Genomic DNA, 24104 nt, shown 5'->3' on the forward strand with positions numbered 1-24104 from the left:
CTTGATGCCACACGCTGCCTTGATGTCAAGAGCAGTCTCTCTCACCTCACCTCTGGAATTCATCTCGTTTGGACCAAGGCTGTAATGAGGTCTGGAGCCGAGTGGTCCTGGTGGAACCCAAACTGAGCATCGATGAGCAGGTTATTGGTGAATAAGTGCCGCTTGACGGCACTGTCGACGACACCTTCCATCACTTTGCTGATGATTGAGTGTAAGCTGATGGGGCAGTAATTGGCCGGATTGGATTTGTCCTGGTTTTTGTGGACAGGACATACCTGGGCAATGTTCCACATTGTCGGGTAGATGCCAGTGTTGTAGCTGTACTGGAACAGCTTGGTTAGAGGCGTGGCTAGTTCTGCAGCACAAGTCTACAGCATGACCTCCAGGATGTTGTCAGGGCCCATAGCCTTTGCTGTATCCAATGAGCTCAGCCGGTTTTTGATATCGCGTGGAGTGAATCGAATTGGCTGAAGACTGGCTTCTGTGATGGTGGGGACCTCAGGAGGAGGCCGAGATGGATCATCCACTCGGCACTTCTGGCTGAAGATGGTTGCAAACACTTCAGCCTTGTCTTTTGCACTCGTGTGCTGGGCTCCACCATCATTGAGGATGGATATATTCATGGAGCCTCCTCCTCCCATTTAATTGTCCACCACCATTGGCAGGACTGCAGAGCGTTGATCTGCTCTGTTGGTTGTGGGATCACTTAACTTTGTCTATAGCATGCTGTTTAGCATGTATGTAGTCCTCTGTTGTAGCTTTGCCAGGTTGTCACCTAATTTTTAGGTATGCCTGGTGCTGCTCCTGGCATGCTCTTCTACACTCCTCATTGAAGCAGGGTTGGTCCCCTGGCTTGATGGTAATGGTAGAGTGAGGGATATGCCGGGCCATGAGGTTACAGAATGTGGTGGAATACAATTCTTCTGCTGCTGGCCAACAGTGCTGCAAGGATGCCCCATTTGAGCTGCTAGATCTGTTCTGAATCTATCCTATTTAGCATGGTGGTAGTGCCACACAACATGATGGAGAGTGTCCTCCGTGTGAAGATGGGGCTTGGCTCCACAAGGATTGTGCAGTGGCCACTCCTACCAATACTGTCATTGACAAATGCATCTGCGACAGGTAGATTGGCGAGGACGAGGTCAAGTAGGTTTTACCCTCGTTGGTTCTCTCCAACTGCCGCAGGCCTAGTCTGGCAGCTATTTCCTTCAGGACTCGGCCAGCTCGGTCAGTAGTGGTGCTACCGAGCCACTCTTGGTGGTGGATATTGAAGTCCCCCACCCAGAGTACATTCTGTGCCCTTGCACCCTTCAGTGCTTCTTCCAAGTGGTGTTCAACATGGAGGACTACTGATTCATCAGCTGAGGGAGGGCAGTAGGTGGTAATCAGCAGGAGGTTTCCTTGCCCATGTTTGATCTGATGCCGTGAGACTTCATGGGGTCAGGAGTCCCAGGGCCAGTCCCTCCTGACTGCATACCACTGTGCTGCCACATCTGGTGTGTCTGTCCTGCCAGTGGGACAGGGCTTATCTAAGGATGGTGATGGAGGATTCTGAGACATTGGCTGAAAGGTTGGGGATTGCAGGAAAAGTTCCAAGGGGTTGGTTCACGATCTGCTTAGTTTTATTAAATATGTTTAAAACATATTCAGATTATAGGATTCTGCACTGTGAGATTTATTCCCAGTGTGCAACATGGTAGATTATACCTTACAATATGAACTTTTATAGTAACGAGCACTGTAAAGAGGAATGGAAACAGTTCACAAGGGACTAATTAAACAGAATAGTCAGACATTCTTGTAGCACTTTAGATGAAGTAATTTTCAAAAATAGATGGCCAACCTTGTTCCTCAGTGGCAACAAAATATAGACCCCAAATTTCTCTGGGCCTTCCAACTGGCTACCATCGTACGTTGGGCGGGACTGTGGTGAAAGGCCAGGGACCTAGGCTGGGGTGCGGCGTATCCAGTTCCTGGCCTTCACCGCCTTGGTTGGGGCAAAGCACCTGGGTGCCCCAAACCAGGTCACCTTCATTCGCTGGAATGTGGCTGATGGGAGAGGAATTCGAGGCCAGGTGTTTCTTTGGACCTGGCCTGGTATCTGATGGGTAGCTTTTACACTGAAAAATAATGTACTGGTCTTGTTCGCAGCGAACTGGAGCCCACTTGTGTGTCCAGGCCTGTCACATATTTCTCTAGTTTCTCTCCTATATCCCCTCATGCTCTCTCGGAGCTCATCGTGCCCATGAGATGTACCTCCTGCTCCCTTGACTCTGTTCCCACTAAACTGCTAACCACCCAACTTCCCTTCCTGGCCCCCATGTTAGGTGATATTGTTAATGGTTCCTTCTCCTCGGGTGCTGTTCCCATCCCCCGCCCCCCCCCCCCCCCCCATCAAATCTGCCGTCATCCTCAAAAAAAAAAACAACAAAAAAAAAACAACCCACCCTTCACCCCTGTGCTTGCTAACCTACATTGGCTCCCGGTCCGACAACACCTCAATTTTAACTCTCATGCTTGTTTTCAAATCTCTTCATGGCTTTGCCCCTCCCTCCTCCAGCCCTACAACCCTCCGAGATCTCTGCACTTCTCTAATTCTGGCCTCTTGCGCATCCCCGATTTTAATTGTTCTACCATTGGTGGCCATGCCTTCAGCTGCCCAAGCCCTAAGGGGTCTGGAATTCCCTCCCCTAACCTCTTTGCATCTCTAACTCTCTCTCCTCCTTTAAGATGTTCCTTAAACCTACCTCTTTGACCAACTTGTCTTAATATCTCCTTATGTGTCTCAGTATCAAATTTTGTTCGGTAACACTCCTGTGAAGCGCCTTGGGATGTTTTGCTACATTAAAGGCACTAAATAAATGCAAGGTTTTGTTGTCGCCGTTGTTATTGTCTTGGCTTGGATCCCCAAAGACTCGGGCTGCATGCATTTTTCAGAAATTGACTGAAAGTGAGTCAATGGGCCTTAAGTCAGTGGCTGCTGTGCCTGAGACTTCTGGGCACATCATAGTGACCGGTCTCTGTTGCTATTTCCATCCTTTTCCATGCCCCCCCCACCCCCTCAACCCAGCTATGGTGGGCACCCAGGATGCACCTGTAGTGATGCATACGCCTGGTGGAGATAATTTAATTGAAGTATCATCTCCTGACCCTGTGTACTCTGCAGGGTCATCAGCAGAGTTTCCCAGCAGATGCATCCCAGTACTTACGCTAAGATAGTAGCCTCGTCATCTTTGTATGAATTATGTATGCACAAGTTAGAATTCGCCCCCATGCCACGCGCATAATATATATATGTATATTTTCTATGATGTACAGGTATTGCTTTGAAGGCTGGTCTGTCAGATAAAGGTGATTGGCTGGACAAATATCGGCAATCTGTATGACCTGTAGACACAGAAGCATGTGTCCATGTTGGCCATATGAAGGGTATTGATGAGGCCTGCAAAATATACATTTGGCAATTTGCTGCAATTTCAACCCAATAGACGTCCTGATGGGACTACAGGACGTGGTCTTGTAGTCCATTCCCTCTTGACAATTTTTCAATCAAGATATTAATGTTGCAATGCTTTTTCCTCTTCAAAAAGGTATGGCGTTAGTAAACCTGACATCTGGTATTGACATTTTGACTTACTGACATTTTCTGTAGTTGTAATCTCCTTTTTTGAGTGTGGTAGTAAATCTATTTAAAACTAACTGTAAACAGGAGAAACCATGGGTAAAAATCAATGTTTTGTCACAAATAATATAACTGTTTTACTGACTGTATATCTCCATCTTTTTTCCAGTTGGACATCCTTTCCTGAATCAGAACCTAAATACAAAAGGTAACCTCCCACTTCCAGTGCAATATGAATGCAGTTTCCTAAATAGTATTATGTTTAATTGATTATAATTTTTTTTGTTAATGGGGGGGAAAAGCTGAAAAGGACTGCAGCATATATACAGTAATTGGAAACAATTCCAAAAATCTCTTTACATGTTTAAACCCCAAAATATATTACACTTGCATAAACCAGAGATCATTTACACCTACTGTTGTAATGAACAATAACCTACATTGCACAATGTCACAGTATCTGTCCTTATATCCTCATCTGCTGGGCAGACCAATAGGATTGCAAATCAGTCTGATGATAGCAGCATAACTTGAGTCAGTTTGCTTTAGAGCCAGTTCAAACCAGTATCTGGCAATATAGTTATTTTCTCTGAACTGAGTTTGGAGTGAATTATTTGTGCTTTGTTTATATTTTGTAACGTGATTTAAAAAAAAAGCATTGGAAACCTAGTTTTGTTCAGCTGTATAGCTATAGTGTATTATCAGCTGTACGGCTGTAGTGTATTATCAGCTGTACGGCTGTAGTGTATTATCAGCTGTACGGCTATAGTGTATTATCAGCTGCTATATATTTATTTTCTGGCCTGACTTCTAGCTCAGTTGCCACCCCTCTCATTTTTTGCTCTTTATTTTTCTCAATTATTTTCAATCTCTTGTTTTTAGTTTGGTCTCCTGTCTCTACCCCTTTTTCTTTCTCTTGTCTTTGCCGAGCACAAGGAGAGCACTTTAAGGGGTTCTTGCAGGGTGACCATTTTTTAACGGGTTACTGTCATCAATGTAAAGTCTGCTGAGACAATTCACAGCTCTTATAACAATTTCCATTTATACAGTGCCTTTTATTATAGAAAAAGATCCCAAGGTGCTTCACAGAAGCCCAATCAAAAAATGGACGCCAATCCAAATAAGGAGATATTAGGAAGGGTGAGCAAAAACTTAGTCAAAGAGGTGGGTTTTTAGGAAAGTCTTAAAGCAGGAGAAGAAAGTGCAGGGGTTTAGGCAGGGAATTGCAGAGTGTGGGGCCAACAGGGCTGAACGAGTGGTTGCCAATGGTGGGCAAATGGAGAGGACTAAAGGCCAGAGTCAGAGAATGAAGTGTTTTGTAGGGCTGGAGAAGCGATATGGAGGGATGAAGCCATGAAAGGATTTAGACACAAGGATGAAAATTTTAAATTGGAGGCACTGGGGGACTGGGAACCAATGTAGGTCAGCAAGGACAGGGGTGATAGGTCCTGTGTGGGATAGGATATGTGCAGCTGAGTTTTGCATGTTTACAGATTGTTGAGGATGGAAGACCTCCTTATCAGTGAGAATGGTGATTAAAGACCTCTACCTACCCATAGTGCAAATTAAAAAGTGCAAACAACATCTTAAAACTATGTCCTATTTGTCCCTTAACGTCCCTCGGACTGATGCATTTATATTGACCTGATCACAAGGTCTTCATTATTACACCAAATTCTTCAGCCACCTCACCTTTATGACCATCGGAATAGTTGAGTCTAGAGGTGTCAAATGCATAGATGAGGGTTTCAGTGGAAAGTGGGCTAAAGCAGGGCGGAGGTGGAAGTAGGCAATCTTTGTGATGGAGAATATATGGGGTCGAAAGTTCCACTTTGGATAGAATAGGATGCCGAGATTGGGAACTGTTATATCCGTGTGTCTTAATGTTGTGTCCTTCAATAATCAGACAACAGACTGCAGGGAACGATCAACAGGTGTTTACTGAATGAGGGTTCAAACTGCAACTAACTGTACAGATCACTACTCAGGGTTTATATACAGGTGTGGTCACTGCCGGTACTACAGGATACAGGAGCTGTAAAAAGTAGTTCTCCCCCTTAAAGGTACATACATTACAATTTTCTCCTTTTAGATTAACAGTACCATAACATTCATTTAACAATTAAATATCAAACTAATTACAATTAACACTTTTAACATGCAACATTAACTGAAAATAGTCTATTTATAAATTCAGTCTTTGGGGAGGCTTCCTGATTCTTTCTGGATAACGCCTTTCCCGAGTGTCTCGCTCTTGGTGCGGAGGCGATTCTAACACCCTGTCGTCAGTTGATTCATCAGCTTCCAATGCTATTGTTTCTGAGGTAGATGCGACCTGTACGTCGGGTTCCTCACCAGGTACGTATGGCCGAGACATGGGGTTGACTCGTTCCTGTGACTCTAGGATCTGGTCAGCATGGCGTCTCTCAATGTTCTCCCCAACATCCACTGTGTACATTAGTGGCCCCTGCCGTGTGCATATCGTTCCTGGTTGCCATTTCTCTGTTCGGTAGTCGCGGGCCAAGACTGGTTGCCCTACATTGAAGCTCCTTGTCGGCTTCTCATTGATGTGCTGGAATTGCTTACTCTCAACATCTCTTCGTACATTTGGTCTGAGCAAATCCAGACGAGATCTCAACCTTCGGTTAAAGAACATCATGGCCGGGGCCTGGTTGGTGACTGCATGTGTCGCATTTCTGTAGGCTAACGGGAAACTGTCCACCTTATGCTGCAGTGGAATGTCGTCATCGCACATGGCCTTTACTGCTTTTTTAAAGGTTTGTACGAACCTCTCAGCCAATCCATTTGTGGCTGGATGATACGGGGCGGATGTGTAATGCCTTACCCCATTCCTTTTCATAAATCTTCGAAACTCTTCGGACACAAACTGTGGTCCGTTATCAGAGCAAATCTGCTCTGGCAAGCCGTTCCTGGCAAAAATGGTCCGTAGGACTGCAATAGTTTTCTCCGTGGTGGTGGAGGACATTTTGATCACCTCAGGCCATTTCGAGTGCGCATCCACGGCTATTAAAAACATTGAGTCCATGAATGGACCAGCAAAATCAATATGCACCCGTTGCCATGGAGATGAGGGCCACTCCCATGGGTGTAGAGGAGCATGTGGTGGTGCATTTTGGACCTTCTGGCATCCTGAGCAGCTCTTTGTCAGGTCCTCGATTTGCTGATCGATCCCCGGCCACCACACATAAGCCCTAGCAAGGCTTTTCATTTTCACCCCTCCCAGATGACCTTCGTGAAGCTCATTGAGCACTCTCTCCCTTAACTTGGGTGGAATTACCACTCGGGATCCACACATCAAGGTCCCCTGGCATACTGACAGCTGTTCTCTTCTGGATGAGAATGCTGGCAACAGTGAGTTGCCATGTGCTGGCCATCCCTTCACCGTCAAATCATATACCCGAGACAGTGTCGGGTCATTTCGGGTCTCCTTCTCTATACCAGCGTTAGTTACTGACAAGCATTCAATTATAGGCGAATGAAATATTTTGACAGGATCCACTGCTGGTGCTTCCTCCGCAGTAGGCAGTGGCAGGCGTGATAGCCCATCAGCGTTTCCATGCTGTTTCGTGCCCTTCTACTCGATTTCATATTGGTGCGCCACTAGAAAAAGGGACCATCTTTGTAGCGGTTGCGCAGTCATCACTGGAACATAAGAACATAAGAAATAGGAGCAGGAGTAGGCCAATCGGCCCCTCGAGCCTGCTCCGCCATTCAATAAGATCATGGCTGATCTGATCCTAACCGCCAATCCACTATCACAGAACCATCTCCTGAATCTAACAGAAATAGACACACGAAATAGGAGCAGGATCAGGCTACACGGCCCCTGGGCCCGCTTCGCGACCCACGGGGCCATGACCATTCCGAACCTAGACTCATGTCCAAATTCCTGCCCGTTCCCCGTAACCCTTAATTCCCTTTACTTCTAGGAAACTGTCTATTTCTGTTTTAAATTTATGTAATGATGTAGCTTCTACAGCTTTTTGGGGCAGCATATTCCATGGACCTACCACCCTCTGAGTGAAGTAGTTCCTCCTCATCTCAGTTTTGAAAGAGCAGCCCCTTATTCTAAGACTATGCCCCCTAGTTCTAGTTTCACCCATCATCGGGAACATCTTCGCCGCATCCACCCGATCCAACCCATTCACAATCTTATGTTTCAATAAGATCGCCTCTCATTCTTCTGAACTCCAATGAGTAGAGTCCCAATCTACTCAACTTCTCCTCATATGTCCATCCCCTCATCCCCGGGATTAACCGAGTGAACCTTCTTTGTACTGACTCGAGAGCAAGTATGTCTTTTCTTAAGTATGGACACCAAAACTGTACGCAGTATTCCAGGTGCGGTCTCACCAATACCTTGTACAACTGAAGCAATACCTCCCTATTTTTATATTCTATCCCCCTAGCAATGAAAGCCAACATTCCATTGGCCTTCTTAATCACTTGCTGCACCTGCATACTAACCTTTTGAGTTTTGTGCACCAGGACCCCCAGATCCCTTTGTACTACAGTACTTTCCAGTTTCTTGCCATTAAGATAATAACTTGCTCTACGATTTTTCCTGCCAAAGTGCATAACCTCACACTTTCCAGTATTGTATTCCATCTGCCAAATCTCTGCCCACTTACTTAGCCTGTCTATGTCCCCTTGCAGGTTTTTTATGTCCTCCTCACTCACTACTTTCCCTCCCATCTTAGTATCATCTGCAAACTTTGATATGTTACACTCGGTCCCCTCCTCCAAATCGTTAATATAGATTGTAAAGAGTTGGGGACCCAGCACTGACCCCTGCGGAACACCACTAGTTACTGATTGCCAGTCTGAGAATGAACCATTTATCCCAACTCTCTGCCTTCTGTTAGATAGCCAATCCTCTATCCATGCCAGAATATTACCCCCAATCCCGTGATTTTTTATCTTAAGCAATAATCTTTTGTGTGGCACCTTGTCAAATGCCTTTTGGAAGTCTAAATACACTACGTCCACTGGTTCCCCTTTATCCACCCTATGTTACTTCCTCAAAGAACTCCAGCAAATTTGTCAAACATGACTTCCCCTTCATAAAACCATGCTGACTTTGTCCTATTAAATTATGATTATCCAAATGTCCTGTTACTGTCTCCTTAATAATGGACTCCAAAATTTTACCTACCACAGATGTTAGGCTAACCGGTCTATAGTTTCCAGCCTTCTGTCTACTGCCCTTTTTAAATAAGGGTGTTACATTAGCAGTTTTCCAGTCTGCCGGGACCTTTGCCGAGTCCAGGGAGTTTTGGAAAATTATTACCAATGCATCCACAATCCCTACCGCCACTTCCCTCAAGACCCTAGGATGTAAGCCATCAGGTCCAGGGGATTTATCCGCCTTGAGTCCCATTATTTTACCGAGTACCACTTCCTTAGTGATTTTGATTGTGTTTAGCTCCTCCCCCCCCTTTAGCCCCCTGTTTGTCCAGTGTTGGGATATTCTTAGTGTCTTCTACTGTAAAGACTGATATAAAATATTCATTCAGTGTTTTTGCCATCTCCATATTTCCCACCATTAATTTCCTGGTCTCATCCTCTAAGGGACCAACATTTACTTTAGCCACCCTTTTTCTTTTTATATAACAATAAAAACTCTTACTATCTGTTGTTATATTTTTTGCTCATTTACTTTCATAATCTATCTTCCCTTTCTTAATCAATCTTTTTGTTATTTTTTGCTGTCTTTTAAAGTTTTCCCAATCCTCTATCCTCCCACTAGATTTGGCTACCTTATATGCCCTTCTTTGGATTAAAGATGGAGACAAGTGGTTGGTGGTCAGTCAGCAAGGTGAACTTCTGCCCGTGCAGATAGTGATTGAACTTTTTCACTCCCCATACTAGGCTGAGGGCCTCCCTGTCAATCTGGGCGTAGTTACGCTCGGCTGAGGTTAGTGACCAAGACGCAAAGGCTACTGGCCTCTCCAACCCGTCTGGGAATTTGTGCGACAGCACCGCTCCAATGCCATAGGGTGATGCATCACACGCCAACCGAATTGGTAGTACTGGGTTGAAATGAGCCAACACCTCTTTTGATGTGATCAATGCTTTGCTCTTCTGGAAAGCTCGTTTACATTTGTCACTCCACTTCCATGGTACCCCCGTTTGCAGTAGGGTGTTCAGTGGGTGTAGTACGGTAGACAAATTCGGCAAGAACTTATGGTAGTAGTTCACCAGCCCAAGGAACGACCTCAGTTGTGACACATTTTCCGGTGCTGGAGCCTTGACTACTGCCTCAATCTTTTCAGGGGACTTATGTAACCCCTCTATCAATAACGTGGCCACAATACGAGATCTGCTTCTGGAAAAACTCGCATTTGTGGCGATTAGCTTGGAGCCCATATTCCTTCAACCTAGTGAGCACCTGCTCCAGGTTGGCAAGGTGATCACTGTCATTTTCGCCCGTGACCAGTATGTCATCCAAATAACACTGGGTCCCTGGAATCCCTTGCAGGACTTGTTCCATTGCCCTTTGCCAAATAGCCGGAGCTGATGCTACCCTGAACACCAGCCGGTTGTATTGGTAGAGACCTTTATAAGTGTTGATCGTGAGGTACTGTTTCGAGGCTTCTTCTACCTCCATTTGCAGGTATGCCTGGGCCAGATCAATCTTAGTGAAGCGTTTCCCTCCAGATAGCGAGGCGAAAATATCTTCAATCCGCGCACCAATATGAAATCGAGTATAAGGGCACGAAACAGCATGGAAACGCTGATGGGCTATCACGCCTGCCACTGCCTACTGCGGAGGAAGCACCAGCAGTGGATCCTGTCGAAATATTTCATTCGACTATAATTGAATGCTTGCCAGTAACTAACGCTGGCATAGAGAAGGAGACCCGAAATGACCCGACACTGTCTCGGGTATATGATTTGACGGTGAAGGGATGGCCAGCACATGGCAACTCACTGTTGCCAGCATTCTCATCCAGAAGAGAACAGCTGTCAGTATGCCAGGGGACCTTGATGTGTGGATCCCGAGTGGTAATTCCACCCAAGTTAAGGGAGAGAGTGCTCAATGAGCTTCACGAAGGTCATCTGGGAGGGGTGAAAATGAAAAGCCTTGCTAGGGCTTATGTGTGGTGGCCGGGGATCGATCAGCAGGTGTTTACTGAATGAGGGTTCAAACTGCAACTAACTGTACAGATCACTACTCAGGGTTTATATACAGGTGTGGTCACTGCCGGTACTACAGGATACAGGAGCTGTAAAAAGTAGTTCTCCCCCTTAAAGGTACATATATTACAGGAACAGTCCGGTCCATTGACCGGGTAGGGGAATGGAATCGGTTGTGAGGATATCTAGCTGGTGGCGGGGACTGAAGACAATTTTTAACTTGTGGAAATTGCGACTCATCCGTGACTGAATATTGGACAATCAGTCTGACAACATAGAGGCAATGGCGGGGTCGATACAGTTGATAGAGAAGTAGAGCTGGGTTTCGTCAGGAGGATCAGGAGTGCTCCTTTGGGTCTCGCAAGGAATCTTTTGGGCATCCCCTACCCAGAGCTTCTGTCCCCCTCTCCCGACTGTGATCACCTCCGGATCCCTCCCCTTAGAACCCATCATATTATTAGGGACAGTTCCTTTGGATCCCCAGTGGTGGCCTCCTACTGCTCAAAATCCCACTGCAACCTGCTAGTCAGGTACTGATTCCTTCCGGGCTTGGGCAGGAGTCCGTCCATCCATATTAAAATGAGGCCCGGGAGCTAAAATCTCTCCATACCTCCCACTACGCCAGCATGTGAGCTCTCGATCACCCTGGCCCCTTCGTGTACTGATCCCACCTCCCATTTAAAATCGACCCCATTGAAACTGAGCACAGTTTATAACAAAGTAATCTTACACAGAACTATTATGAAATAATACAAAGATTTGTTAGTTGTTATAATTATGCCCCCTTGTTCTGTACACCTCCATAAGTGGAAACCGTTTGTCCTTCTCAAACCCCTACATAATTTTAAGGACCTTAAGGTCTCTTCTTCGTATTTTTTTTCCCAGAGAAAAAAAGAGTCCCAACCTACTCACTTTTAGGCATCCTCTCAATTCTGGTAGATCTTTTATGGACTTTCCCCAGTGCATCAATATCCTTTTTGCATTATAGAGACCAGAACTGCACACAATACTCCAAGTGTGGGCTAACCATGATTCTACTGTATATAAATTTAACATTACCTCCCTGCTTTTATGTTCTATTCCTCTAGAAATGAACCCCAGTAAATGGTTTGCACTCTTTATGGCCTTAATAACTTGTGATGCTACTGAAATATATATATTTTATTTTAAATAACTGATATTCTGATAATTTGTGGAGCCATTTGGTCCTGTGGTTTTAAACCAGTTGAGAAATAATTCAATTTCAGTCCAAGGAAAAAGATAAAGATGTTCTCTCATTGTTGATTAACAGTAAAATTTGAATCAATGTTTCATTGGTATTGACCTACTTCCAGATAAATAGGAGACACTGACATGAAACTAACTCTAATTTAAAGTTCAGTTTAACAGATTCACTTCTCAGAAGCCTGCCATAGTGTGCATACTTTAAACTTGCTGGAGGTTAAATTGGATAGCCCCTGAAAATGGGCGTGGAGCTCGCGGTACGCGATTAACCCGTGCCCATTCATTGCGATGCAGGCAAAACGTTATTAAATTTGTGCTGTCTGCTGTTTTAAGTAATTGCTGCGTGCAGCCTGTGCTACCCGCGCTGTTCATTGGCTGAACGCATCAGCAGGGGGCCAGATATCGTGAATGGTTAGTGTTATTTAAAGGCAGACTACACCTCCTTAAAGGGGAGGTGCTGCAAGAAGTGGTAGGAGTTTGTTGAAAAGTGAATCTATTCTGTGATAATCTGAGAAATGGCTGAACATGCGAGAGAGCGAGCACCAAGGTTTTCTGACACTACTGGAGGTCTTGGTGCAAGACGTGGAGAGAAGGACAGACATCCTATATCCTCAGGAGGTCCTCCAGACATATGCTCAGTGGGAAGAAGTAGCGGCGGAGGTTAGTGTCGGGAATTTAGCTTCAAGAACATGGATGCAGTGCAGGAACAAGTTTAACAATCTCACACAAGTTGTCAAGGTGAGTGAGTGCAACCTTCAAATGGCATATCCTACCAACTGAACCACTAGCCTCATCCACTGCTCAGTTCACCCACCTACCAACAATATCTATCAATCAGTACATAACCCTTCAATTCATATGCTTTACATCACCCTCACAAACGTAGCACTGTTGCAAACCTTGTATCCACAGCTCCCATACACTGGCAGCTACTCAACCATGACAGCCACGTCACCCAAACACATTGCAGGACACTCACTGACGCACTTCCCTCTTTCTTGCAGGAGAAGGTGGCACATAACAGGAGGCAGCAGGAAAGAACTGGAGGAGGACAAGCACACCTGCGTGTTTTAACCCCCATGGAGGAGACAGTGCTGGCCATCATGGGAAGGAGCTCACTGAGGCTGTGGCCACTGGCGGGGCTGGAGGGATCGATGATGAGGTTATCTCCATACCTAATCCTCCATTCTTTCCTCTTCTCCCTCATCCCACAATCTCTTCTGACTCACAAACTGCAGATGGTGTAAGAACACATTTCTTACTTTCTCCTCTCCCCTCACCACAAGCCCAACCCTTGTCCCTTTTTATTTCAGATCCCCAAGAACGGGAACCTTCCCAGTCAGAGAAGGAGGAGAAAAAAGACAGTGAAGATGAAGAAACATTGTCACTAGATCATCACTCGCAGCCACCAGCTCAGAGACTGACACTACACGTATTTTATAGAGGCTAGAATACAGGAGGGATCTGCACGTGGTGAGACACCGGGCACAAGGGCGCAGGAGCCAGGGCGGAGGGGAAATAGATAACTCGGATGCCAGCTCGCTGGAGGGCGAGGTTGCACACTACTTTTAATGCTGAGGAGTCATATTTTTGGACTCTAGGGGAATCAAGGGATATGGAGACTGAGCGGGAAAGTGGAGTTGAGGTCGATGATCAGCCATGAACTTACTGAATGGCGGAGCAGGCTCGAGGGGCCATCTGGGATGATCCTGCTCCTATTTCTTATGCTCTTATGTGCTTAGGAGGATTTCGATGGGCCATCTTACAGAAGAAGGCTGGGGTTTACACAACCAAATGCTTGGTGCGAGTGCACCATGTCAAGGAACATGGAGGAGTCCAGCGCCAACTTGGCATAGAGCTTTGGGCAGAGCTTGGAGCCCATCCTTTCCAACATGGAATGGGTGGTCACCTCCATCAGCCCACCTGTGGAACCCACCATGATGCAGCATCTGATGGCCGATCCCATTGCAGCACAAACCGCTTCCATCAAAGGTTTAAGTGCTGCAGTGGCAGCTGGGACCTCTGCATTGCAAGCTCATACTGCTGCCATTGTGGCTCTGTATACCACTGTTCAAAGGGGCTGCCAGAGCATCACAGCAGTCCATCAATCTGTTCCCCAGCAGATCAGTCGAATTGCTGAGGCACTACTCGGGAGAGTTGCATTGGCTCCATGGAACATGAACCTGCGCTCCTCTCTCAGGATGATGGCATTCCTGCTCCCACCCCTGCCAGTGCCCTTGCTGTTGCCTGTCAGCCAGCCAGCCCAGACTGCTGCAGCCCCGGCTGAGATTGTGCAATTTCTAGGCCAAGAGCTACTCGAGGTCATCCTCCAAGGCCATCTGCAGTCTCCTCAGTTGAAGGTCAGCAGCCTTCTACCACCCATGCTGCAGCCACTGGGGAAGCACCTCGTAGGAGCAGTAGGGTAGGCAAAGGCACTAAAGGAATGCGCAAGGATAATTAATTTTGTATGCATTATGTAAAAATTTAATTTGTAACATTGGATTGGAATGTGCATTTTCTGGTTTTTATTTTTGTGTTGTTGGAAAGAGAATGATGTGATGGTCAGTGATGGAGGAAAGGTAAGAAGTGTGGGACTGTTGGTGAATGGGGAGGTGTGATTGAGGTTACTGGTATCACTCATGAATAATTTAATCATGTAGAACCTGGGTAGAATGGGGCTGTCTACGTTCACAGAAATCACAGAAACCCCACAGTGCAGATAGAGGCCATTTCGGCCCATCGAGCCTGCACCGACACATATCCCACCCGATCCCTGTAACCCCACGTATTTAATCCCCCTAACACTAAGGGTCAATTTATCATAGCCAATCAACCTAACCCGCACATCTTTGGACTTTGGGAGGAAACCGGAGCACCCGGAGGAAACCCACGCAAACACGGGGTGACTGTCTGTGTGGAGTTTGCACAGTCACCCGAGGCCGGATTCGAACCCGGGTCCTTGGCGCTGTGAGGCAACAGTGCTAACCACTATGCCACCGTGCTTGCCCACGTTGCACCCTCCCTTCCTATTCTTGTTCCTCCACTTCCTGTTGCACTTCCTCTTCCTCATGCTCTTCCTCCTCAGCTTCTTGTCTGATAGGTGTGGCAAAGACTGTTCCCTAATATTGGCCAGGTTGTGTAGCATACCACAACAAGTCTTGTTACCCACTCAGCTGAGCACTGCAGGGCTTCTCCAGAGCAGTCCAGGAATGAAAGTGTTGCTTGACGACGCCGATGATGTGCTTTGTAATGTTCCTTATGGCATCATAGCTCTCATTGTAGGCCTGCTGTGCACGTATGTGTGTGTTCCGAACCAGAGTCATGAGCCATGTCACGAGTAGCTAACCCTTGCTGCCGAGTAGCCAGCCTTTGACTTGCCATGGTGGGTCAAATACAGGTGTCACAAAGGAGTGCCACAGAACGATGGAATCGTGACTGCTTTCCAGGATATTGGGCATTCACCTGCATGATGCGGTGGCTCGGTTTAATGTTTCATCCGAAAGGCAGCACCTCTGGGGACTGAGATGAGGAGAAATTTCTTCACTCAGGGTGGTGAATCTTTGGAATTCTCTACCCCAGAGGGCTGTGGAGGCTCAGTCATTGAGTATATTCAAGACAGAGATCGATAGATTTTTGAATATTAAGGGAATCCAGGGATATGGGGATAGTATGGGAAGGTGGAGTTGAGGTCGAAGATCAGCCATGATCTTATTGAATGGCGGAGCAGGCTTGAGGGGCCGAATGGCCTAATCCTGCTCCTAGTTCTTATATTCTCTTCCTCAGTACTGCACTTGGGAGTGTTAGCCAAGATTTTGTGTTCAAGTCTCTGGAGTGGGACTTGAACCCACAATCTTCTGACTCAGAGGCAAAAGTGCTGCCCACTGAGCCATGGCTGACATCATGGAGGTATTGGGACGGGTGACCAAAAGCTTGATCAAAGAGGATGGTTTGACAAAATTACTTGGCGGAGGAGAGGGAGGTGGAGTGGTTTCAGGCAGGAATTTCAGAGTGTGCGGCCTTGAACCCACAGCCTCACGAGGTGAGAGTCCTACCAAAATCAGCAAGCTGTTGCAGGTAAATGATTAAATCTCACTGAATGTATACTACAACACTATATTTTTCCTGAGGTAATGTATCCTCTCGTTAATTAATCCCAGAGACTTCCCAGAGAACCTACTACTGCACCAGCTTTTCTGCAGTCCTGTTGACATTTTCCAGATGATAAATCCTTTCAGCAAAATGTTGTTGCAGTGTTTTTAAAACCCAATGGGATAAATTACTGTTATCTTACTTTATTTAGGAGAGAAGCCATGAAGTCCTATTGTTCAAAAAAATAGAGAAAACTTCATCTCTAAAGGGTTAACGGATAGAGGTTAATGTTGGCTAGATCTTTTACTAAAAATAACTCTCTAGCACGAAGGAACACTTCTATATTGCTGGCAGCAGAATTTTTTTCTTGTGTGGCGCAGCCTAATGAAATAATGAGTTGTGCAGTGAAATAAAAAATGTAAAATACCTCTCGCTATCAAACACAGATGTGTTTCACTCTGTAAATGGATTAGGCTTTTAGAGAATTTTTGTAGATAAAATTAATATATGAATCCAATTGTATTGCAACAGATTTGTAGTTTTTACACTCTAACTGCATCAGACATGATGTACAACATAGAAAAATCAAACCAGACTGTATGTAAGTGATCTGTAATTAAATGTGAGGGTTGGAGACAACATATAATCAGAAGCATAATCTGCTTAGTGTTCTAAAGACACCAACTATATTACTGCAGTAATTATATACAATTGAGCCTTATCTGCAAGAATTTTCATAGGAGCCTGGAGACCACCAGCTAGAATACAATTGAGCAGTTTTAATTAATTTTTAACAAACTTTTGTTTTTTGATCCAGTCGGCTAAGTAGTTATTGGGATGTCTAGTACTGAGTAGAATTAGCTATCTGTACAGCTCTGATATTGGCTTTGTCAGGAGACCAGGCAAGCTCTAGGAGATTACCAACGGTTAGAACATAGGGCCATTGAGCTCTTTGAGCCTGTTCCACCATTCAATGAGATCATGGCTGATCTACGACCTAACTCCATATACCCGTCTTTGGCCCATATCCTTTCATACCTTTGGTTAACAAAAAGCTATCAATCTCTGATTTAAAATTAATAATTGATCTAGCCGTTTGCGGAAGAGAGTTCCGAACCTCTACCACCCTTTGGGGTCGATTTTTCCCGAAGCTGTCGGGAAGAAGGCGGGACTACAACTTTCGGGTTTTAGACCCGCCTGCATCGACGTCCGGCCAATCCGCGCGATTTTCCCTTGATTGACCTTGTTGAGCCCGCCCAGCGGGCTCAGCAGGCCAATTAAGGGCCACCTGGCAACAGGTGACGTCACAGGCTGCAATTTCATCTGTCGAGTTCTTGACAGATGAAATATCAGTGTTTCACAGCTGTTTGAAGCTGTCAAACACTGACAGTCTGATTTCTAAGATGAATCCTTCTGCACAGACTCAGTTAGAACTCTCAGCAGCACTCAAAGCTGAAGGCTGTCACTTTTGACAGATCGCAGCCATTCAGCTTTCAGTGCCGGCTGAATGATGCGCTCCCGACGCCTACAGGAAGAAAGGCTGTTAAGGGAAGTACAGGTAAGTAAAAGTTCTTTACACACTTTAGACACACCAAACACACTTACCTTTGCACTCATGCACCCATCACTCACCTGAACACCGACATCGCGACCCCTCCAACTCCTTCAACCCGACGGCCCGCCTGCTCTAACCTGGCATGGTTTGGAGCCGTCGGGAATCCCACACGACACCCCTCAAAATAGGGATTAGGCTAAAAACTTCCTGTTAGCTACCTGTTAACAGGCAGTTCATTGGCACTAATCACTTCCGGCCTTGGGCCGGCGGGTCCCAGTGCGGGGTGGGTACCCGCCGCCTCTGAAACTTGCGTGGAGCAGGGTTTTGGGCGGGATGGTGTCGGGACCCCCAAATTCGGGATTTCCCCCCCCCCCCCCCCCCCCACACACGCCTGAAACCCCGCCTGACGGCTCCAGGAAAATCGACCCCTTTGTGTGTAGAAGTGTTTCCTAAGGTTGGACTGCGAGCATTTGTTTTCAAGACTATTTCAGTTTTAGAATAGAAAAATTTGGGTTTGCATGTGCTGGGAGCATGTTTAGGCAATGCAAGTAGACATTTGGAAACGTAAAAGCCACTGTTTTAGACGGCAACTGTCGGTTATTCACCAATTTGCATTATCTGTGATTGAGGGTTTACTGTAGTATTAAAACAGTTCTACACTGAAATATTAATACTTTGGGCTGGATTTTGTCAATGGGGATGTGATGGAGGCGGGACTCCCACTTTTTGGGTTGTAGTCCCGCCTCCATCGATTTGTGGCCAACCCACGCAATTTTCCCTTGATTGACCTTGTTGAGCCCGCCCAGCGGGCTCAGCAGGCCAATTAAGGGACACCCGGTTACAGGTGACGTCAGGGATTGAAATTTCATCTGTCAAGAGCTTTTGACAGATGAAATATCAGTGTTTGACAGCTCTGTGAAGCTGTCAAACACTGACAATCTGACTTCTAACTTGAGTCCTTCTCCACAGACTCAGTTAGAAATCTCTCCAGAACAGAAAGCAGAATGCTGCAACTTTTGACAGCTCGCGGCCATTCTGCTTTCTGTGCCGGTGAGATGAGGGACTCCCGAGACCTGAAGGAAGGAAGCCTGCATTAGTAAATAAAGATAAGTAAAACTTATTTAAACACTTTATACACACACCAAACACACTTACCTCTGCACTCATGCACCCATCACTCACCTGAACACCGGACATCTCGAACCCTCCAAGCCCTTCAGACCGACGGTCTGCCTCGCTAACTTGGCGTGGTTTGGAGCCGTCGGGCAGCCCACACTTCAGGGCTAAAAATTGGGATTAGGCCAAAAACTGCCTGTTAATTACCTGTTAACAGGCAGTTAATTGGCATTAATCACCTTCCCGCCTCAGGGAGGTGGCTCCCAGCACAGGTCGGGTACCCGCCTCCTGGGAAACAGGCATGGAGGTGGGAAAGGTTCGTGCCCCCCCCCCCGATTCTGCAATTTTCCCCCCATTCCCGCCTCCACAGGGCTTGGAAATTCGAGCCCTTTGTGTCAAGTTTACTCTTGAAATCAATAACTTATGAGAAGTCATATTTGTCTTGCAATTTATTACGGTACTGTTGTTTCAGTTTTTCAGCTGAGATTGATATTTCTCAGTAACCACTGTTCCAGCATAATGGGGCACAATCTTAAAATTAGATCTAAGCCATTTATGAGTAAAATAAGGAAGCACTTTTTCACACACAGGGTAGTGGAAATACTGAATTCTCTCCCCCAAAAGTTGTGTATATTGGGCCAAATGACATTTTCAAGACTAAGATTGACAGATTTTTATCAGATAAGGATATCAAGGGATATGGCTCAAAGGCGTGTCAATGGAGGTGAGGTACAGATCAGCCATGATCTAATTGAATGGTGGAACAGGCTCAAGGGGCTGAATAGACTTGCTCCTGTTCCTATGTCTATAAGTCAGGTCAACATCGATCATAGAATTCGGTACAAGGCATTCCTGATCTTAAAGCCAGAAAATAATATTGTAAAATTGATGTTGCCATGATTCATAGATTTAAGGACATGAGAAATGTCAGTCTCGGGTTAAAATTTTTAACAAAAAATGCATGGTGTGGCCTGGGAGCAAATCTTTGGGGTCCCTGACAAGAAGAGCAAAGTTTGAATCTTAACCTCCAGTCACGGCCCAGTTCACCAGACGGAACATTTTATGACATTGCGGCACTTCATTTGGGAGGAAGGATAAAGCCAATGGGACCATTTAAACTTTGCAGAAGCCAAAGCGTATCTCCCGTGAGCTGATTAAAGAGTCACTGATAGCTGTGGGAGCCATGTGATTTTAGGATATTATATTGAAACTGAACTTTAAAACAGAGTATTGACATTTTTCAGTCCTGTGGGTTAGCAGTCTAAAAATAATTTTCACAGTTGAATGGTTTATAGATTATCAGGCAGTTTTTATCCTTATTATCTGCAAATCCTGCTTTTAAAAAATTCTTTCAAAACAAAAATATAGTGAGCATAATAAATGGAACATATATTACGTGCCCACAAAATAAGATTTTTATTTTCAGCAACTAGGTTGACCAACTAATTTGTGACTCCATCATTTGTAAATTGTTCACTCGGCATCAATTGTGGAAGAACTTGGCTCAGATTTTTGTCAACTGGAGAAATGCCTATTTTCTGTTTTACAATGAGCTAACACTGCTGGTTTTAGAGATGTGTGACTCCTGAGAATACAATTTTTATTAGCAGGAGTATAAAATAACCCAGCAACCAATCACAAAATGCCTGCAGTAACAATTCTGTAACATTTCTTAAGAACCAACAAGCCACTTAAGTGGTATAAATGTCATAGTTTGTTCACACAGCAATGGAATTTGCAGAATTAATGAGAGAGAGATCGATGCTAAAAACACACAGCCCATTTTTATAGGTAAAGGCTGGCAAACAATGATGTGAACAGATTTTTGGTGGAGGAGGATTGCTCTCAACCATGCAAAAGAAGCAACTAACATGGTACAGTAGGAAGTAATGACCAGGACAACACTGTCTTCTTGACTTGGAGGACTGGGGCAAGTCCTTGATAAGGTGCATAACTTTAAAACAGGAACACAGAGGTAAGACATGAATATTACTGTAAAAAAAAGTATATGATATTTGGAATGCATTGAAAGTAGTTGTTGGGCATATATGCAAATAATGTTTTTACTCAGAGAAATATTGCTACAGGTGTAGCAAGCAAGGTAGTAGAAGTGCAGATAGCAGGGTTATGCAAATTATATTATACATGATGCCATAGAAGAAAGAGGATGTAGTGGGAGAAGGAATTTCCTTTGGTCAAATTATCCTGCCTCAATCCACACTATATTGATGATTAAAGGCTAAATTAACACATAAATGTAGTTTGCAGCTTGCAATAGGTTGTGCAATCTTTCAGATAAAACTGTTTATGAAAAAAGGTACCGCTGAGCTGTTTAGGAGGGAAGGTGTTTGCCTTTGGAGATTTGAAGGCGAAAGCTGCTCTTCTGATATGTATAATATTATTCAGATATCCTATGATTATAATGATGTTACATCAACATGACTACACAGTGCTTATGGACTATCACATAATAGTACATGAAATAACAATGATGTAGTAAATGAATAAATATGCTTATTTAAGTACACCATCTGTGCTCTTCACAGACCAAAGAAGACCCAGTTATGCTTGAACCAAAACAGGAGAGCACCACTCAGCACAGCTCCAATTATCATCACTTGAAATAAATAGTAGCCTAGATGCGCACATTGTGGGCATGATTTTGAGGAGAAAGCAGAGTTTGTCACACAGGATTGGCAGTGAAGGGCTAATACTGCTGATAGTTTATTCACTAGCCAGCTGATGCTGGGCGAGGGTGCATCATGGTGCATGCCCCTCCTGAGTTGCAGGATACAAATCTTATTAGGTCTTCATTCACTCAAAGACTGATGAAGCCCAGACCCATTTTCCTCTTTGTAGACAGAAGTGGGAGATTGCCTAAGCTGAGTGGAAGACCTTAACACTCCGATATGCACTTCCACAGGGCAACAGTTATTTTCACTGCAGTCTGCCATTGAGCATGTGGCAAAACCAGTGGTAGCTGTAGTGGAGGCATTAGTAATGTTGGGTTAAAACACATTAGGAGCGTCTTTTACAAATGTTTTCATTACTGCTGTGGAGGCTTTGGAATCCTAACTCCCAAGGAGCAGTTGCAGCAGCTTCTTGGAGCGCAGTGGAGCTCAGAGCAGTGGACGGCAGGAGGAGATGCTCTCCATGAGTGGAGTAGCACCGCAGCAGCTGATTGGCACTCCTGTCTGTGGCATAATGAAGCCATGCACGTGACAGTAGGTGCTGCCTTTAAAAGCAATGAGCATGCAGAAAATCCAAGCTGGAAACGACCTGGCATGAATGCAGGTGTGTCACAATTAATCGCAAAACAGACATTGGCCCAGCTGTATCCTTTGCCAGTTGGCTAGTGAGCAACCCATCAGTGGTACCGTAACTAAGGGAGATATTAATAGCAAGGCACATCAAGAAAATGCATTGCACACAAGGGAAAAATTCAACCCTTAAATTTAGATTTTTCAATTTTTATTTTTAGCACCAAAAACTGGGAAAAAGTTGGGTGGGGGACGGGGGAATTAGAGCTCAAAAAACACGGTAAATTTGGAGAAAATCAGTTTATATTTTGAACATCACTAAACCTCAAGATAATATGCAAGAGACTAATAAGGCACATTTAAGCTCAATTATTTACGCAGTTCACAGACACACTTTTATGGCATCAATGGAGTTCCACACATAATGCAATACGAGTTTCCATGATCACAAAATACTGTCGAGCTATTTAAGCAGCAATGTACATTTATGATGTTTGTGGATAAGACAGCTTTACCACGCTCAATCAACTCTGATGGACGGGTCACATTGTCCGCATGCCCGATACGAGACTCCCAAAGCAAGCGCTCTACTCGGAGCTCCGGCACGGCAAGAGAGCCCCAGGTGGGCAGAGGAAACGCTTCAAGGACGCACTCAAAGCCTCCTTGGAAAAAGTGCAACATGCCCATCGACACCTGGGAATCCCTGGCCCAAGACCGCACAAAGTGGAGGAGAAGCATCCGGGAAGGCGCCGAACACCTCGAGTCTCTTCGCTGGGAGCAAGTGGAAGCCAAGCGCAGGCAGCACAAGGAGCGTACGTCAACCCAAGCACCCCACCCACCCGCCCCTTCAACCACCGGCTGCCCCACCTGTGACAGAGACTGTAGGTCCCGCATTGGACTCATCAATCACCTGAGAATTCATTTTTAATGTGGAAGCAAGTCATCCTCGGTTCCGAGGGACTGCCTTAAGAAGAAGGATAGACAGTGAATTGCAAAATATTGATTGCTAAAACTAATGTTTAAAGGAGCATAGCGCCACCATAATATTATGAAGCACATTTTGGAAAAAAATCTTAACTTTTTAATTATGGGACCTTTTGTAGACGTTCCTGACTCCCATTACATATTGTGTCTGTAAAAGATTCCCTGATAACAGTACTCCTCTACCAAGTGAAATATGGTTACTTTATGCTTTTTATAATTATTGTAACACTACTTAAAAAATAAATAATTGCAGGACATGATAAATACGAAGGCCCTGAAAATCCACAGGGGCTGCACCCCAGGTTTGCCTCACTTCTGCCCCTTTTGGTCAGGTATAAGAACATAAGATAAGAAATAAGAGCAGGAGTAGGCCATTTGGCCCTTTGAGCCTGCTCCATCATTCAATAAGATCATGGCTGATCTGCTACCTCAACTCCACTTTCATTCACTATTCCCATATCCCTTGATTCCCTTAATAGCCAAAAATCTGTCGATCTCTGTCTTGAATATACTCAACGACTGAGCCTCCATGGCCCTCTGGGGTAGAGAATTCCAAAGATTCACCACCCTCTGAGTGAAGAAATTTCTTCTCATCTCAGTCCTAAATGGCCGACCCCTTATTCTGAGACTGTGACCCTTGGTTCTAGACTCCCCAGCCAGGGGAAACATCCTCCCTGCATCTACCCTGTCGAGCCCTGTAACAATTGTGTATGTTTTAATGAGCTCACACCTCATTCTTCTAAACTCTAGAGAATATAGGCCTAGTCTACTCAATCTCTCCTCATAGGACAATCCCCCCATCCCAGGAATCAGTCTGGTGAACCTTCATTGCACTCCCTCTATGGCAAGTATATCCTTCCTTACGTAAGGAGACCAAAACTGTACACAATACTCCAGGTGTGGTCTCACCAGGACCCTATATAATTGCAGTAAGACGTCTTTACTCTTGTACTCAAATCGTCTTGTAAAAAAGGCCAACATACCATTTGCTTTCTTAATTGCTTGCTGTACCTGCATGTTAACTTTCAGTGATTTGTACAAGGGCACCCAGGTCCCTCTGAACACCAACATTTCCCAATCTCTCTCCATGTAA

At 45.2% G+C, this 24104-nt stretch overlaps 1 protein-coding gene across 5 annotated transcripts in view; it reads left to right on the forward strand.

Moving 5' to 3' along the window:
* rtn1a (reticulon 1a) overlaps positions 1 to 24104 on the forward strand; it is a 250513-nt gene that overhangs the window by 111056 nt on the left and 115353 nt on the right. For 3 of the 5 annotated variants that reach the window (XM_086002877.1, XM_086002875.1, XM_086002878.1), the window contains exon 2: positions 3792 to 3830. The exons of the other annotated variants lie outside the window; for them this stretch is intronic. In XM_086002877.1, the coding sequence (XP_085859003.1) occupies positions 3792 to 3830 (39 nt within the window). The remainder of the gene's footprint in view (positions 1 to 3791; positions 3831 to 24104) is intronic. 5 annotated transcript variants of the gene reach the window in all.

Source organism: Somniosus microcephalus, chromosome 12, assembly GCF_052327205.1.
Source record: "Somniosus microcephalus isolate GS21.2 chromosome 12, FLI_Smic_1.0, whole genome shotgun sequence".
Classification (NCBI taxonomy): domain Eukaryota; kingdom Metazoa; phylum Chordata; class Chondrichthyes; order Squaliformes; family Somniosidae; genus Somniosus; species Somniosus microcephalus.